This window comes from Salvelinus alpinus, chromosome 24 (assembly GCF_045679555.1).
Source record: "Salvelinus alpinus chromosome 24, SLU_Salpinus.1, whole genome shotgun sequence".
NCBI classification, from domain to species: domain Eukaryota; kingdom Metazoa; phylum Chordata; class Actinopteri; order Salmoniformes; family Salmonidae; genus Salvelinus; species Salvelinus alpinus.
This window is the reverse complement of record NC_092109.1, coordinates 45,658,526-45,674,682: the sequence shown is the minus strand read 5'-3', so window position 1 is coordinate 45,674,682 and position 16,157 is coordinate 45,658,526. Positions and strand designations below refer to the sequence as shown.

Here is a 16,157-nt window from a genome sequence, read left to right as displayed (position 1 = left end):
CTAAACACAGACCACCTTACTACTAAACACAGACCACCTTAATACTAAACACAGACCACCTTAATACTGAACACAGACCACCTGAACACTAAACACAGACCACCTTAATACTGAACACAGACCACCTGAACACTAAACACAGACCACCTTAATACTGAACACAGACCACCTGAACACTAAACACAGACCACCTTAATACTAAACACAGACCATAACACAGACCACCTTAATACTAAACACAGACCACCTTAATACTAAACACCTACCATAACACAGACCACCTGAACACTAAACACAGACCATAACACAGACCACCTTAATACTAAACACAGACCACCTTAATACTAAACACAGACCACCTTAATACTAAACACCTACCATAACACAGACCACCTTAATACTAAACATAGACCACCTGAATACTAAACACAGACCACCTTAATACTGAACACAGACCACCTGAACACTAAACACAGACCACCTTAATACTGAACACAGACCACCTGAATACTAAACACAGACCACCTTAATACTGAACACAGACCACCTGAACACTAAACACAGACCACCTTAATACTGAACACAGACCACCTTAATACTGAACACAGACCACCTGAACACTAAACACAGACCACCTTAATACTGAACACAGACCACCTGAACACTAAACACAGACCACCTTAATACTAAACACAGACCACCTTAATACTAAACACAGACCACCTGAACACTACACAACACAGACCACCACTCTACCGCCACCTATACTAAACACAGACCACCTTACACCGTCCACCTAAACACACGACCACCTTAATACTAAACACAGACCATAACACAGACCACCTGAATACTAAACACAGACCACCTGAATACTAAACACAGACCATATCACAGACCACCTTAATTCTAAACACAGACCACCTTAATACTAAACACCTACCATAACACAGACCACCTTAATACTAAACATAGACCACCTGAATACTAAACACAGACCACCTTAATACTGAACACAGACCACCTGAACACTAAACACAGACCACCTTAATACTGAACACAGACCACCTGAATAGTAAACACAGACCACCTGAATACTAAACACAGACCACCTTAATACTAAACACAGACCACCTTAATACTGAACACAGACCACCTGAACACTAAACACAGACCACCTTAATACTGAACACAGACCACCTGAACACTAAACACAGACCACCTTAATACTGAACACAGACCACCTGAACACTAAACACAGACCACCTTAATACTAAACACAGACCACCTTAATACTAAACACAGACCACCTGAACACTAAACACAGACCACCTTACTACTAAACACAGACCACCTTACTACTAAACACAGACCACCTTACTACTAAACACAGACCACCTTACTACTAAACACAGACCACCTTAATACTAAACACAGACCACCTGAACACTAAACACAGACCACCTTACTACTAAACACAGACCACCTTACTACTAAACACAGACCACCTTACTACTAAACACAGACCACCTGAATACTAAACACAGACCACCTTAATACTGAACACAGACCACCTGAACACTAAACACAGACCACCTTAATACTGAACACAGACCACCTGAACACTAAACACAGACTACCTTAATACTGAACACAGACCACCTTAATACTAAACACAGACCACCTTAATACTGAACACAGACCACCTGAATACTAAACACAGACCACCTTAATACTGAACACAGACCACCTGAACACTAAACACAGACCACCTTAATACTGAACACAGACCACCTGAATACTAAACACAGACCACCTTAATACTGAACACAGACCACCTGAACACTAAACACAGACCACCTGAACACTAAACACAGACCACCTGAACACTAAACACAGACCACCTTAATACTAAACACAGACCACCTTAATACTAAACACAGACCACCTGAACACTAAACACAGACCACCTTACTACTAAACACAGACCACCTTAATACTAAACACAGACCATAACACAGACCACCTGAATACTAAACACAGACCACCTTAATACTAAACACAGACCACCTTAATACTAAACACAGACCACCTGAACACTAAACACAGACCACCTTACTACTAAACACAGACCACCTTAATACTAAACACAGACCATAACACAGACCACCTGAATACTAAACACAGACCACCTGAATACTAAACACAGACCACCTTAATACTAAACACAGACCACCTGAACACTAAACACAGACCACCTTAATACTAAACACAGACCACCTGAATACTAAACACAGACCATAACACAGACCACCTGAATACTAAACACAGACCACCTGAATACTAAACACAGACCATATCACAGACCACCTTAACACAGACCACCTACGTTGACCGTGTGCAGTAGATCCCCTGCTGGGTCGTTGACCGTGTGCAGTAGATCCCCTGCTGGGTCGTTGACCGTGTGCAGTAGATCCCCTGCTGGGTTGTTGACCAACAATAAAACATATAAAATTGTTGGCAAAGGAGCAGAAAATGTGGTGAGAGGTGATTGGACGACCACTCGCTGACAGCGTTCCTATTGGTCTTGTTCTTGCCCTTAAACGTAGACCTCCTCACCTCGGTGCCTCTTCTGTGACAGATAACAGAGAGGGATCAGGAAAGGAAACAGCGAGTGGTAGCGTTTAATTCTGGATGCTCTGAGTTCAGACCGCAGCCTTGATGTGGTTCAGTAGTGTGTGTGTGTGTGTGTGTGTGTGTGTGTAGCAGTGTTAATGTGTTACCGTGCGTCTCAGGTAGGTACAACAACGCAGGGCTGGTATCAGTGGGCGGGGTCATAACGACCAGCGTTCCCCCCCCACCCTACAGCGCCAGCACCAAGCCCACAGGTACGACCGGGGGCCTTGGGGGGGTGTGAGACAGAGAGAAAGCCTGTCTGTCTGTGTGAAAGTGTGTGTGCGTGTGTGTGTGTGAATGAGCATCTCTCTTAGCTTGCTGCCTTAACCTCCTGGCTTTTACCTGCACTTCTCAGAGGAAGCTCTCCTTGAAACTGTAGAGATCTGTCTGTCTATATCCCATACATCGCCATGGCTACCAGCTTCACCGCCACTAACCTGTGCTAGGTGGAGTGAGAAATAACCAGCTTGACACAGTGTCTGAGACCACACCTCTCTGTTTCCTGTTTCCTGTTCTAATAGAAGGTTATTGGTTAACCAGCTGACACAGTGTCTGAGACCACACCTCTCTGTTTCCTGTTTCCTGTTCTAATAGAAGGTTATTGGTTAACCAGCTGACACAGTGTCTGAGACCACACCTCTCTGTTTCCTGTTTCCTGTTCTAATAGAAGGTTATTGGTTAACCAGCTGACACAGTGTCTGAGACCACACCTCTCTGTTTCCTGTTTCCTGTTCTAAGTAAATAATCATAACAAACTAGATTACACATTACTCATCAGTGTGCGTCTCAAATGGCAATTTTTTCCCTATATAGTGCACTACTTTAGACCAGGGCCCTATGGCACCCTATTCCCTATATAGTGCAGTATGCTAGTCTTACTGTTGACTGGTTCATCTCAGTAGCTATAAAGGATCACAACACCTCTGGTTCATCTCACTATAAAGGATCACAACACCTCTGGTTCATCTCAGTAGTTATAAAGGATCACAACACCTCTGGTTCATCTCACTATAAAGGATCACAACACCTCTGGTTCATCTCAGTAGTTATAAAGGATCACAACACCTGGTTCATCTCAGTAGATATAAAGGATCACAACACCTCTGGTTCATCTCAGTAGTTATAAAGGATCACAACACCTCTGGTTCATCTCAGTAGTTATAAAGGATCACAACACCTGGTTCATCTCAGTAGATATAAAGGATCACAACACCTCTGGTTCATCTCAGTAGCTATAAAGGATCACAACACCTCTGGTTCATCTCAGTAGCTATAAAGGATCACAACACCTCTGGTTCATCTCAGTAGCTATAAAGGATCACAACACCTCTGATTCATCTCACTATAAAGGATCACAACACCTCTGGTTCATCTCAGTAGATATAAAGGATCACAACACCTCTGGTTCATCTCAGTATAAAGGATCACAACACCTCTGGTTCATCTCAGTAGCTATAAAGGATCACAACACCTCTGGTTCATCTCACTATAAAGGATCACAACACCTCTGGTTCATCTCAGTAGATATAAAGGATCACAACACCTCTGGTTCATCTCAGTAGATATAAAGGATCACAACACCTCTGGTTCATCTCAGTAGTTATAAAGGATCACAACACCTCTGGTTCATCTCACTATAAAGGATCACAACACCTCTGGTTCATCTCAGTAGATATAAAGGATCACAACACCTCTGGTTCATCTCAGTAGCTATAAAGGATCACAACACCTCTGGTTCATCTCACTATAAAGGATCACAACACCTCTGGTTCATCTCAGTATAAAGGATCACAACACCTCTGTTCATCTCAGTAGCTATAAAGGATCACAACACCTCTGGTTCATCTCACTATAAAGGATCACAACACCTCTGGTTCATCTCAGTACTATAAAGGATCACAACACCTCTGGTTCATCTCACTATAAAGGATCACAACACCTCTGGTTCATCTCAGTAGATATAAAGGATCACAACACCTCTGGTTCATCTCAGTAGCTATAAAGGATCACAACACCTCTGGTTCATCTCACTATAAAGGATCACAACACCTCTGGTTCATCTCAGTATAAAGGATCACAACACCTCTGTTCATCTCAGTAGCTATAAAGGATCACAACACCTCTGGTTCATCTCAGTAGCTATAAAGGATCACAACACCTCTGGTTCATCTCAGTAGCTATAAAGGATCACAACACCTCTGGTTCATCTCAGTAGCTATAAAGGATCACAACACCTCTGTTCATCTCAGTAGCTATAAAGGATCACAACACCTCTGGTTCATCTCAGTAGTTATAAAGGATCACAACACCTCTGGTTCATCTCAGTAGCTATAAAGGATCACAACACCTCTGGTTCATCTCAGTAGCTATAAAGGATCACAACACCTCTGGTTCATCTCAGTAGCTATAAAGGATCACAACACCTCTGGTTCATCTCAGTAGCTATAAAGGATCACAACACCTCTGGTTCATCTCAGTAGCTATAAAGGATCACAACACCTCTGGTTCATCTCAGTAGCTATAAAGGATCACAACACCTCTGGTTCATCTCAGTAGCTATAAAGGATCACAACACCTCTGGTTCATCTCAGTAGCTATAAAGGATCACAACACCTCTGGTTCATCTCAGTAGCTATAAAGGATCACAACACCTCTGGTTCATCTCAGTAGCTATAAAGGATCACAACACCTCTGGTTCATCTCAGTAGCTATAAAGGATCACAACACCTCTGGTTCATCTCAGTAGCTATAAAGGATCACAACACCTCTGGTTCATCTCAGTAGCTTTAAAGGATCACAACACTTCTGGTTCATCTCAGTAGCTTTAAAGGATCACAACACTTCTGGTTCATCTCACTATAAAGGATCACAACACCTCTGGTTCATCTCAGTAGTTATAAAGGATCACAACACCTCTGGTTCATCTCAGTAGTTATAAAGGATCACAACACCTCTGGTTCATCTCAGTAGATATAAAGGATCACAACACCTCTGGTTCATCTCAGTAGCTATAAAGGATCACAACACCTCTGGTTCATCTCACTATAAAGGATCACAACACCTCCTGTTCATCTCAGTATAAAGGATCACAACACCTCTGTTCATCTCAGTAGCTATAAAGGATCACAACACCTCTGGTTCATCTCAGTAGCTATAAAGGATCACAACACCTCTGGTTCATCTCAGTAGCTATAAAGGATCACAACACCTCTGGTTCATCTCAGTAGCTATAAAGGATCACAACACCTCTGGTTCATCTCAGTAGATATAAAGGATCACAACACCTCTGGTTCATCTCAGTAGATATAAAGGATCACAACACCTCTGGTTCATCTCAGTAGCTATAAAGGATCACAACACCTCTGGTTCATCTCACTATAAAGGATCACAACACCTCTGGTTCATCTCAGTATAAAGGATCATAACACCTCTGTTCATCTCAGTAGCTATAAAGGATCACAACACCTCTGGTTCATCTCAGTAGCTATAAAGGATCACAACACCTCTGGTTCATCTCAGTAGCTATAAAGGATCACAACACCTCTGGTTCATCTCAGTAGCTATAAAGGATCACAACACCTCTGGTTCATCTCAGTAGCTATAAAGGATCACAACACCTCTGTTCATCTCAGTAGCTATAAAGGATCACAACACCTCTGGTTCATCTCAGTAGCTATAAAGGATCACAACACCTCTGGTTCATCTCAGTAGCTATAAAGGATCACAACACCTCTGGTTCATCTCAGTAGCTATAAAGGATCACAACACCTCTGGTTCATCTCAGTAGCTATAAAGGATCACAACACCTCTGGTTCATCTCAGTAGCTATAAAGGATCACAACACCTCTGGTTCATCTCAGTAGCTATAAAGGATCACAACACCTCTGGTTCATCTCAGTAGTTATAAAGGATCACAACACCTCTGGTTCATCTCAGTAGCTATAAAGGATCACAACACCTCTGGTTCATCTCAGTAGCTATAAAGGATCACAACACCTCTGGTTCATCTCAGTAGCTTTAAAGGATCACAACACCTCTGGTTCATCTCACTATAAAGGATCACAACACCTCTGGTTCATCTCACTATAAAGGATCACAACACCTCTGGTTCATCTCAGTAGTTATAAAGGATCACAACACCTCTGGTTCATCTCAGTAGTTATAAAGGATCACAACACCTCTGGTTCATCTCACTATAAAGGATCACAACACCTCTGGTTCATCTCAGTAGCTATAAAGGATCACAACTCCTCTGGTTCATCTCAGTAGCTATAAAGGATCACAACACCTCTGGTTCATCTCACTATAAAGGATCACAACACCTCTGGTTCATCTCAGTAGTTATAAATGATCACAACACCTCTGGTTCATCTCAGTAGCTATAAAGGATCACAACACCTCTGGTTCATCTCAGTAGCTATAAAGGATCACAACACCTCTGGTTCATTTCAGTAGCTATAAAGGATCACAACACCTCTGGTTCATCTCACTATAAAGGATCACAACACCTCTGGTTCATCTCACTATAAAGGATCACAACACCTCTGGTTCATCTCAGTAGCTATAAAGGATCACAACACCTCTGGTTCATCTCAGTAGCTATAAAGGATCACAACACCTCTGGTTCATCTCAGTAGCTATAAAGGATCACAACACCTCTGGTTCATCTCACTATAAAGGATCACAACACCTCTGGTTCATCTCAGTAGTTATAAAGGATCACAACACCTCTGGTTCATCTCACTATAAAGGATCACAACACCTCTGGTTCATCTCAGTAGATATAAAGGATCACAACACCTCTGGTTCATCTCAGTAGCTATAAAGGATCACAACACCTCTGGTTCATCTCAGTAGCTATAAAGGATCACAACACCTCTGGTTCATCTCAGTAGCTATAAAGGATCACAACACCTCTGGTTCATCTCAGTAGCTATAAAGGATCACAACACCTCTGGTTCATCTCAGTAGCTATAAAGGATCACAACACCTCTGGTTCATCTCAGTAGCTATAAAGGATCACAACACCTCTGGTTCATCTCAGTAGATATAAAGGATCACAACACCTCTGGTTCATCTCAGTAGCTATAAAGGATCACAACACCTCTGGTTCATCTCAGTAGCTATAAAGGATCACAACACCTCTGGTTCATCTCAGTCTATAAAGGATCACAACACCTCTGGTTCATCTCAGTAGCTATAAAGGATCACAACACCTCTGGTTCATCTCAGTAGCTATAAAGGATCACAACACCTCTGGTTCATCTCAGTAGCTATAAAGGATCACAACACCTCTGGTTCATCTCAGTAGCTATAAAGGATCACAACACCTCTGGTTCATCTCAGTAGCTATAAAGGATCACAACACCTCTGGTTCATCTCAGTAGCTATAAAGGATCACAACACCTCTGTTCATCTCAGTAGCTATAAAGGATCACAACACCTCTGGTTCATCTCAGTAGCTATAAAGGATCACAACACCTCTGGTTCATCTCAGTAGCTATAAAGGATCACAACACCTCTGGTTCATCTCAGTAGCTATAAAGGATCACAACACCTCTGGTTCATCTCAGTAGCTATAAAGGATCACAACACCTCTGGTTCATCTCAGTAGCTATAAAGGATCACAACACCTCTGGTTCATCTCAGTAGCTATAAAGGATCACAACACCTCTGGTTCATCTCAGTAGTTATAAAGGATCACAACACCTCTGGTTCATCTCAGTAGTTATAAAGGATCACAACACCTCTGGTTCATCTCAGTAGCTATAAAGGATCACAACACCTCTGGTTCATCTCAGTAGCTATAAAGGATCACAACTCCTCTGGTTCATCTCAGTAGCTATAAAGGATCACAACACCTCTGGTTCATCTCACTATAAAGGATCACAACACCTCTGGTTCATCTCAGTAGTTATAAATGATCACAACACCTCTGGTTCATCTCAGTAGATATAAAGGATCACAACACCTCTGGTTCATCTCAGTAGCTATAAAGGATCACAACACCTCTGGTTCATTTCAGTAGCTATAAAGGATCACAACACCTCTGGTTCATCTCACTATAAAGGATCACAACACCTCTGGTTCATCTCACTATAAAGGATCACAACACCTCTGGTTCATCTCAGTAGCTATAAAGGATCACAACACCTCTGGTTCATCTCAGTAGCTATAAAGGATCACAACACCTCTGGTTCATCTCAGTAGCTATAAAGGATCACAACACCTCTGGTTCATCTCACTATAAAGGATCACAACACCTCTGGTTCATCTCAGTAGTTATAAAGGATCACAACACCTCTGGTTCATCTCACTATAAAGGATCACAACACCTCTGGTTCATCTCAGTAGCTATAAAGGATCACAACACCTCTGGTTCATCTCAGTAGTTATAAAGGATCACAACACCTATGGTTCATCTCAGTATAAAGGATCACAACACCTCTGGTTCATCTCAGTAGTTATAAAGGATCACAACACCTCTGGTTCATCTCAGTAGCTATAAAGAATCACAACACCTCTGGTTCATCTCAGTAGTTATAAAGGATCACAACACCTATGGTTCATCTCACTATAAAGGATCACAACACCTCTGGTTCATCTCAGTAGTTATAAAGGATCACAACACCTCTGGTTCATCTCAGTAGCTATAAAGGATCACAACACCTCTGGTTCATCTCAGTAGTTATAAAGGATCACAACACCTCTGGTTCATCTCACTATAAAGGAGCACAACACCTCTGGTTCATCTCAGTAGCTATAAAGGATCACAACACCTCTGGTTCATCTCACTATAAAGGATCACAACACCTCTGGTTCATCTCAGTAGTTATAAAGGATCACAACACCTCTGGTTCATCTCAGTAGTTATAAAGGATCACAACACCTCTGGTTCATCACAACACCTCTGGTTCATCTCACTATAAAGGATCACAACACCTCTGGTTCATCTCAGTAGCTATAAAGGATCACAACACCTCTGGTTCATCTCAGTAGCTATAAAGGATCACAACACCTCTGGTTCATCTCAGTAGCTATAAAGGATCACAACACCTCTGGTTCATCTCAGTAGATATAAAGGATCACAACACCTCTGGTTCATCTCAGTAGCTATAAAGGATCACAACACCTCTGGTTCATCTCAGTAGATATAAAGGATCACAACACCTCTGGTTCATCTCAGTAGCTATAAAGGATCACAACACCTCTGGTTCATCTCAGTAGTTATACAGGATCACAACACCTCTGGTTCATCTCAGTAGCTATAAAGGATCACAACACCTCTGGTTCATCTCAGTAGTTATACAGGTAGGGCCCTTTAAAATCAGTATTTTTTGTTGTTGACTGATTTCATTTGATAATTAAATACGTCTAGTTGGTTTCCTACTTAGTCCAATACGTCTAGTTGGTTTCCTACTTAGTCCAATACGTCTAGTTGATATCCTACTTAGTTCAATACGTCTAGTTGAATTTCCTACTTAGTTCAACACATCTAGTTGGTTTCCTACTTAGTTCAACACGTGTAGTTGATTTGCTACTTAGTTCAATACGTCTAGTTGATTTCCTACTTAGTCCAATACGTCTAGTTGATATCCTACTTAGTTCAATACGTCTAGTTGAATTTCCTACTTAGTTCAATACGTCTAGTTGAATTTCCTACTTAGTTCAACACGTCTAGTTGGTTTCCTACTTAGTTCAACACGTGTAGTTGATTTGCTACTAAGTCCAATACGTCTAGTTGAATTTCCTACTTAGTTCAATACGTCTAGTTGATTTCCTACTTAGTTCAACACGTCTAGTTGATTTCCTACTTAGTCCAATACGTCTAGTTGAATTTCCTACTTAGTTCAATACGTCTAGTTGATTTCCTACTTAGTTCAACACGTCTAGTTGGTTTTCCTACTTAGTTCAACACGTCTAGTTGATTTCCTACTAAGTTCAATGCATTTTGAATATTGTCTAATTCATTTTTTTTGGTCTGGATTCTGTGATTCAGTCCTCGTTCTCCACAAGGCGTATTTTATAGGGCCCTATAAGAGGTCCCAAATGGCACCCTATTCCCTATATAGTGAATTACTTCTGACTAGGGTCTCACGTCACTGTCCCCTGCGGTTCTGGCTTGCTGGCTGAAGGGGGGTAGCTAGGCTACGGTTGCTAGCGTTCTGGCTGCTTGCTGCTTGCTCTCTCCTCTCTCTGTCTCTCTCTCTCTCTCTCCTCTCTCTGTCTCTCTCTCCTCTCTCTGTCTCTCTCTCTCCTCTCTCTGTCTCTCTCTCCTCTCTCTGTCTCTCTCTCCTCTCTCCTCTCTCTGTCTCGCTCTCTCTCTGCCTCTCTCCTCTGTCTCTCCCTCTGTCTCTGTCTCTCTCCTCTGTCTCTCTCTCTGTCTCTGTCTCTCTCTCTGTCTCTCTCTCTGTCTCTGTCTCTCTCCTCTGTCTCTCTCTCTGTCTCTGTCTCTCTGTCTCTCTCTCTCCCTCTGTCTCTCTCTCCCCCTCTGTCTCTGTCTCTCTCCTCTGTCTCTCTCTTTTAATGCACAAGAAATATAGTTAATAGAAAGTGGAACATGATAGCCTACTGTTAGGAGTTGTCTTCTAGCCTGGTCCCAGATCTGTTTGTGTTGTCTTGCCAACTCCATTGCTGTCGTTGTCAAACACATCTGGGACCAGGCTAGTTGTCTTGTAGCCTGAAATCCAAAACAGTTTCTGCTAACATTCCACAGTGTTTGGCATATGACACGGAGTGGAATGTTGGCACAAAAAAAATATCTGTTACCAGGCTAACTGTGTTATTAATCTTGATGTCTTACTCTGTCTCCAGGCTACGCCAGACCTGCCAATCAGCAACAGCATCCCGTCACAGGTGTCAACTCCACAGCCCTCCCATCTCCCCTCGGCTCCCCCACAGTCCCTCCCGTGCCCTCCCCCTCTCACCCCACTCCCACCACCCCCATCACCCCTGTTTTCCCTGGCAAGGTCCCCTCCCAGAACCCTCTAGCCCCCTCTCCCTCCCCCGCCCCCTCTCCCTCTGTCATCAAAGGGGGTCCCCTCCCATCCGGTTCCCCCCATCTGCCCCCCACCACCCCATCCGTCATTAAGGCCCACACCCCCTCAGCTACCCCCTGTGGCACCCCCGGTCCCCACCACCCAGGGGCGTTCTCCCCCTCTCCCTTCCATGCCGGTGCCTCTCGGTCAGACACCCCTACCCCAAGGACCCCCCTCCCTGAGGGCACCTCCATGGTCCTTCCTCAGTACAACCCCCAGACAGGCCCTGCCTTCCCTGGCCTGCCCTCATACCAGACCACCTCGTCTGGGTCGGTGATCCGCAGCTATCCCTCCTCCTCGGCCCCCAGCCCCAAGCCCTGTCCGGCCCTGTCCGGCCAGGCCCAAGCGTCCTTCTACAGCGAGCAGCACCGCGGCCCACTGGCTAGAACAGGAGGGGGGACGGGCAGTGGCAGTAACAGCCCAGTCCCCTCTGCCTTTAAAGGCCCTTCCCGTGCGGGGACTCCCTCCCTCAGCTCTCTGGTGATGCCTGGTGGATCAGCGGCCTTAGCCCGCTCCCTGGGTCTGTCCCACCCCTCTGCTTCCCCTCAGGGCTCACTACCCAGCCCTGCTGCTATGGCCAGCCTCCAGGCCCTCTCCTCCAGCCCGGCTCCCCCTCACTACCCCGCCCTCTCCCCCTTCCCCTCCTCCCTGTCCTCCTCTTCACCCTTCCCTCCCTCCTCCTCCCTGTCCTCCATGACCCCCACCTCCCACCCCCAGACCTCCATGGCCTACCCAGGCCTGTCTCACAGCGTAGCCCCAAGCGGAGCCTCTCCCTTTGGGATGGGTCTGACCACCACCCCCTCCATCTTCCCGGGGCTGGTTCCAGGGCCCAGTCCGGGGGGGTTCCCAGGATTCGGAGGTTCAGGAGGACCGGGGGCGGGGAGCCCCGTCCTGTCGTCCTTCATGGGTGCCGGGGTGTCCGTAGCAACCGTAGCCCCTCTCCATTCGGCGGCGGCCGTGGCAGCAGGAGTTCCGTCCTCCTCTCCTGTTCTGCCTGGCTTTGCCTCTGCCTTCAGCTCCAACTTCCAGCCTGGGTGAGAGAGGGAGGGAGGGAGAGAGAGAGAGAGAGAGAGAGAGAGAGAGAGAGAGAGAGAGAGAGAGAGAGAGAGAGAGAGAGAGAGAGAGGTGCCTGCATCCCTGCGACTGTATACCAGTTTGTACATGTGTCATCATTGTGACCGATAAAAAAAATGTGATTAAATTTTTGAGATTATTACAGTTGGAGAATGTGAAAATTGAAAATGTCCCTTGCTGCTATAGATTAAACACTTATCTCAGAACTCTGGTCCAAGTGATTGAAACTTGTCCAAAATCTCATTACAAAATCATGGGCATTAATATGGAGTTGTTCCCCCCATTGCTGCTATAACAGCCTCCACTCTTCTGGGAAGGCTTTCCACTATTGCTGCTATAACAGCCTCCACTCTTCTGGGAAACATTGCTGCGGGGATTTGCTTCCATTCAAACACAAGAGCATTAGTGAGGTCGGGCACTGATGTTGGGTAATTAGGCCTGGCTTGTAGTCGGCATTCAAATTCATCCCAAAGGTGTTCGATGGGGTTGAGGTCAGGGCTCTGTGTAGGCCAGTCAAGTTCTTCCAGGCCAATCTCGACAAACCATTTCTGCATGGACAGCGCTTTGTGCACGGGGGCATTGTCATGCTGAAACAGGAAAGGACCTTCCCTAAACTGTTGCCACAAAGTTGGAAGCACAGAATCATCTAGAATGTCATTGTATGCTGTAGCGTTAAGATTTCCCTTCACTGGAACTAAGGGGCCCCGAACCATGAAAAACAGCCCCAGACCATTATTCCTCCTCCACCAAACTTTACAGTTGGCACTAAGCATTGGGAAGGTGAAGCGTGATTCATCACTCACTTAGGCTTGTGTGTATCTGCTCATTTCATGAAGCTCCCTACAAACAGTTATAGTGTGGAAGGGTCAGTCTATAGTACTGTATCAGTAGATGGGTCAGTCTATAGTACTGTATCAGTAGATGGGTCAGTATACTGTATCAGTAGATGGGTCAGTCTATAGGACTGTATCAGTAGATGGGTCAGTCTATAGTACTGTATCAGTAGATGGGTCAGTCTATAGTACTGTATCAGTAGATGGGTCAGTCTATAGTACTGTATCAATAGATGGGTCAGTCTAGAGGACTGTATCAGTAGATGGGTCAGTCTATAGGACTGTATCAGTAGATGGGTCAGTCTATAGGACTGTATCAGTAGATGGGTCAGTCTATAGTACTGTATCAGTAGATGGGTCAGTCTATAGTACTGTATCAGTAGATGGGTCAGTCTATAGTACTGTATCAGTAGATGGGTCAGTCTATAGTACTGTATCAGTAGATGGGTCAGTCTATAGTACTGTATCAGTAGATGGGTCAGTCTATAGGACTGTATCAGTAGATGGGTCAGTCTATAGTACTGTATCAGTAGATGGGTCAGTCTATAGGACTGTATCAGTAGATGGGTCAGTCTATAGGACTGTGTCAGTAGATGGGTCAGTCTATAGTACTGTATCAGTAGATGGGTCAGTCTATAGGACTGTATCAGTAGATGGGTCAGTCTATAGGACTGTATCAGTGGATGGGTCAGTCTAGAGGACTGTATCAGTAGATGGGTCAGTCTATAGTACTGTATCAGTAGATGGGTCAGTCTATAGAACTGTATCAGTGGATGGGTCAGTCTATAGGACTGTATCAGTAGATGGGTCAGTCTATAGGACTGTATCAGTGGATGGGTCAGTCTAGAGGACTGTATCAGTAGATGGGTCAGTCTATAGTACTGTATCAGTAGATGGGTCAGTCTATAGAACTGTATCAGTGGATGGGTCAGTCTAGAGGACTGTATCAGTAGATGGGTCAGTCTATAGGACTGTATCAGTGGATGGGTCAGTCTAGAGGACTGTATCAGTAGATGGGTCAGTCTATAGAACTGTATCAGTGGATGGGTCAGTCTATAGTACTGTGTCAGTAGATGGGTCAGTCTATAGTACTGTATCAGTAGATGGGTCAGTCTATAGAACTGTATCAGTGGATGGGTCAGTCTAGAGGACTGTATCAGTAGATGGGTCAGTCTAGAGAACTGTATCAGTGGATGGGTCAGTCTATAGTACTGTATCAGTAGATGGGTCAGTCTATAGGACTGTATCAGTAGATGGGTCAGTCTAGAGAACTGTATCAGTAGATGGGTCAGTCTATAGTACTGTATCAGTAGATGGGTCAGTCTAGAGAACTGTATCAGTAGATGGGTCAGTCTATAGTACTGTATCAGTAGATGGGTCAGTCTATAGGACTGTATCAGTAGATGGGTCAGTCTGTAGGACTGTATCAGTGGCACAATTATTCAGACTATAACAGACTGTGTCACAACTGACACCCTATTGGCTATATAGTGCACTACTATACCCATGTGACCTGTTCATAAGTAGTACACTATAAAGGCAGAAGGGTGCCATTTTGTCCTCACCCAGATGATATACAGGTTCCAAGTCATATCTAGTACTTGTTACAGGTAGATTTTCCTTCAGGTGTTTTACCACGTCATTAGTATAACGGTGGCCGAAGTCCTCTGTTTTATAACAGCGTTTAGTAAGTAGTCGTGGTTTATGACGCTAGTCTATCTCCTGTTTCTTTAGTGAGAGCTTGATGTACAACTACACCCCTTGGACAGGATGCTAGTCCCATCTCAAGGACTTACCCTCAGTCACCTTAATGCTGAATGCCAAGCAGTATTTTATTTGCACGTTGGCAAAGTACAGCTCCTGCTCTACAACAGTATTTGGTTCTCGTTTAGGTCCAATTTATTTTATTTCATAGTTTAACTTACATTCCACCATGTAGTCTATATTTCATGTGGAAACGTGCTTGTCAAACATCTCATTCCAAAATCATGGGCATTAATATGGAGTTGGTCCCCCCTTTGCTGCTATAACAGCCTCCACTCTTCTGGGAAGGCTTTCCACTAGATGTTGGAACATTGCTGTTATAACAGCCTCCACTCTTCTGGGAAGGCTTTCTACTAGATGTAGGAACATTGCTGCTATAACAGCCTCCACTCTTCTGGGAAGGCTTTCAACTAGATGTTGGAACATTGCTGCTATAACAGCCTCCACTCTTCTGGGAAGGCTTTCCACTAGATGTTGGAACATTGCTGCTATAACAGCCTCCACTCTTCTGGGAAGGCTTTCCACTAGATGTTGGAACATTGCTGTGGGGACTTGCTTCCATTCAAACACAAGAGCATTAGTGAGGTCGGGCACTGATGTTGGGCTCACAGTCGGCGTTCCAATTCATCCCAAAGGTGTTTGATGGGGTTGAGGTCAGGGCTCTGTGTAGTCAAGTTCTTCCACACCGATCTCAACAAACCATTTCTGTATGGACCACTCTTTGTGCACGTGGGCATTGTCATGCTGAAACAGGAAAGGACCTCCCCCAAAC

At 44.4% G+C, this 16,157-nt stretch overlaps 1 protein-coding gene across 2 annotated transcripts in view; it reads left to right on the top strand.

Moving 5' to 3' along the window:
• proser1 (proline and serine rich 1) overlaps positions 1–16,157 on the top strand; it is a 45,535-nt gene that overhangs the window by 20,004 nt on the left and 9,374 nt on the right. The window contains exons 9-10 of one of the 2 annotated variants that reach the window (XM_071365003.1): positions 2,796–2,888; positions 11,491–12,748. In XM_071365003.1, the coding sequence (XP_071221104.1) occupies positions 2,796–2,888; positions 11,491–12,748 (1,351 nt within the window). The remainder of the gene's footprint in view (positions 1–2,795; positions 2,889–11,490; positions 12,749–16,157) is intronic. The other variant, XM_071365004.1, reaches the window with a different exon arrangement.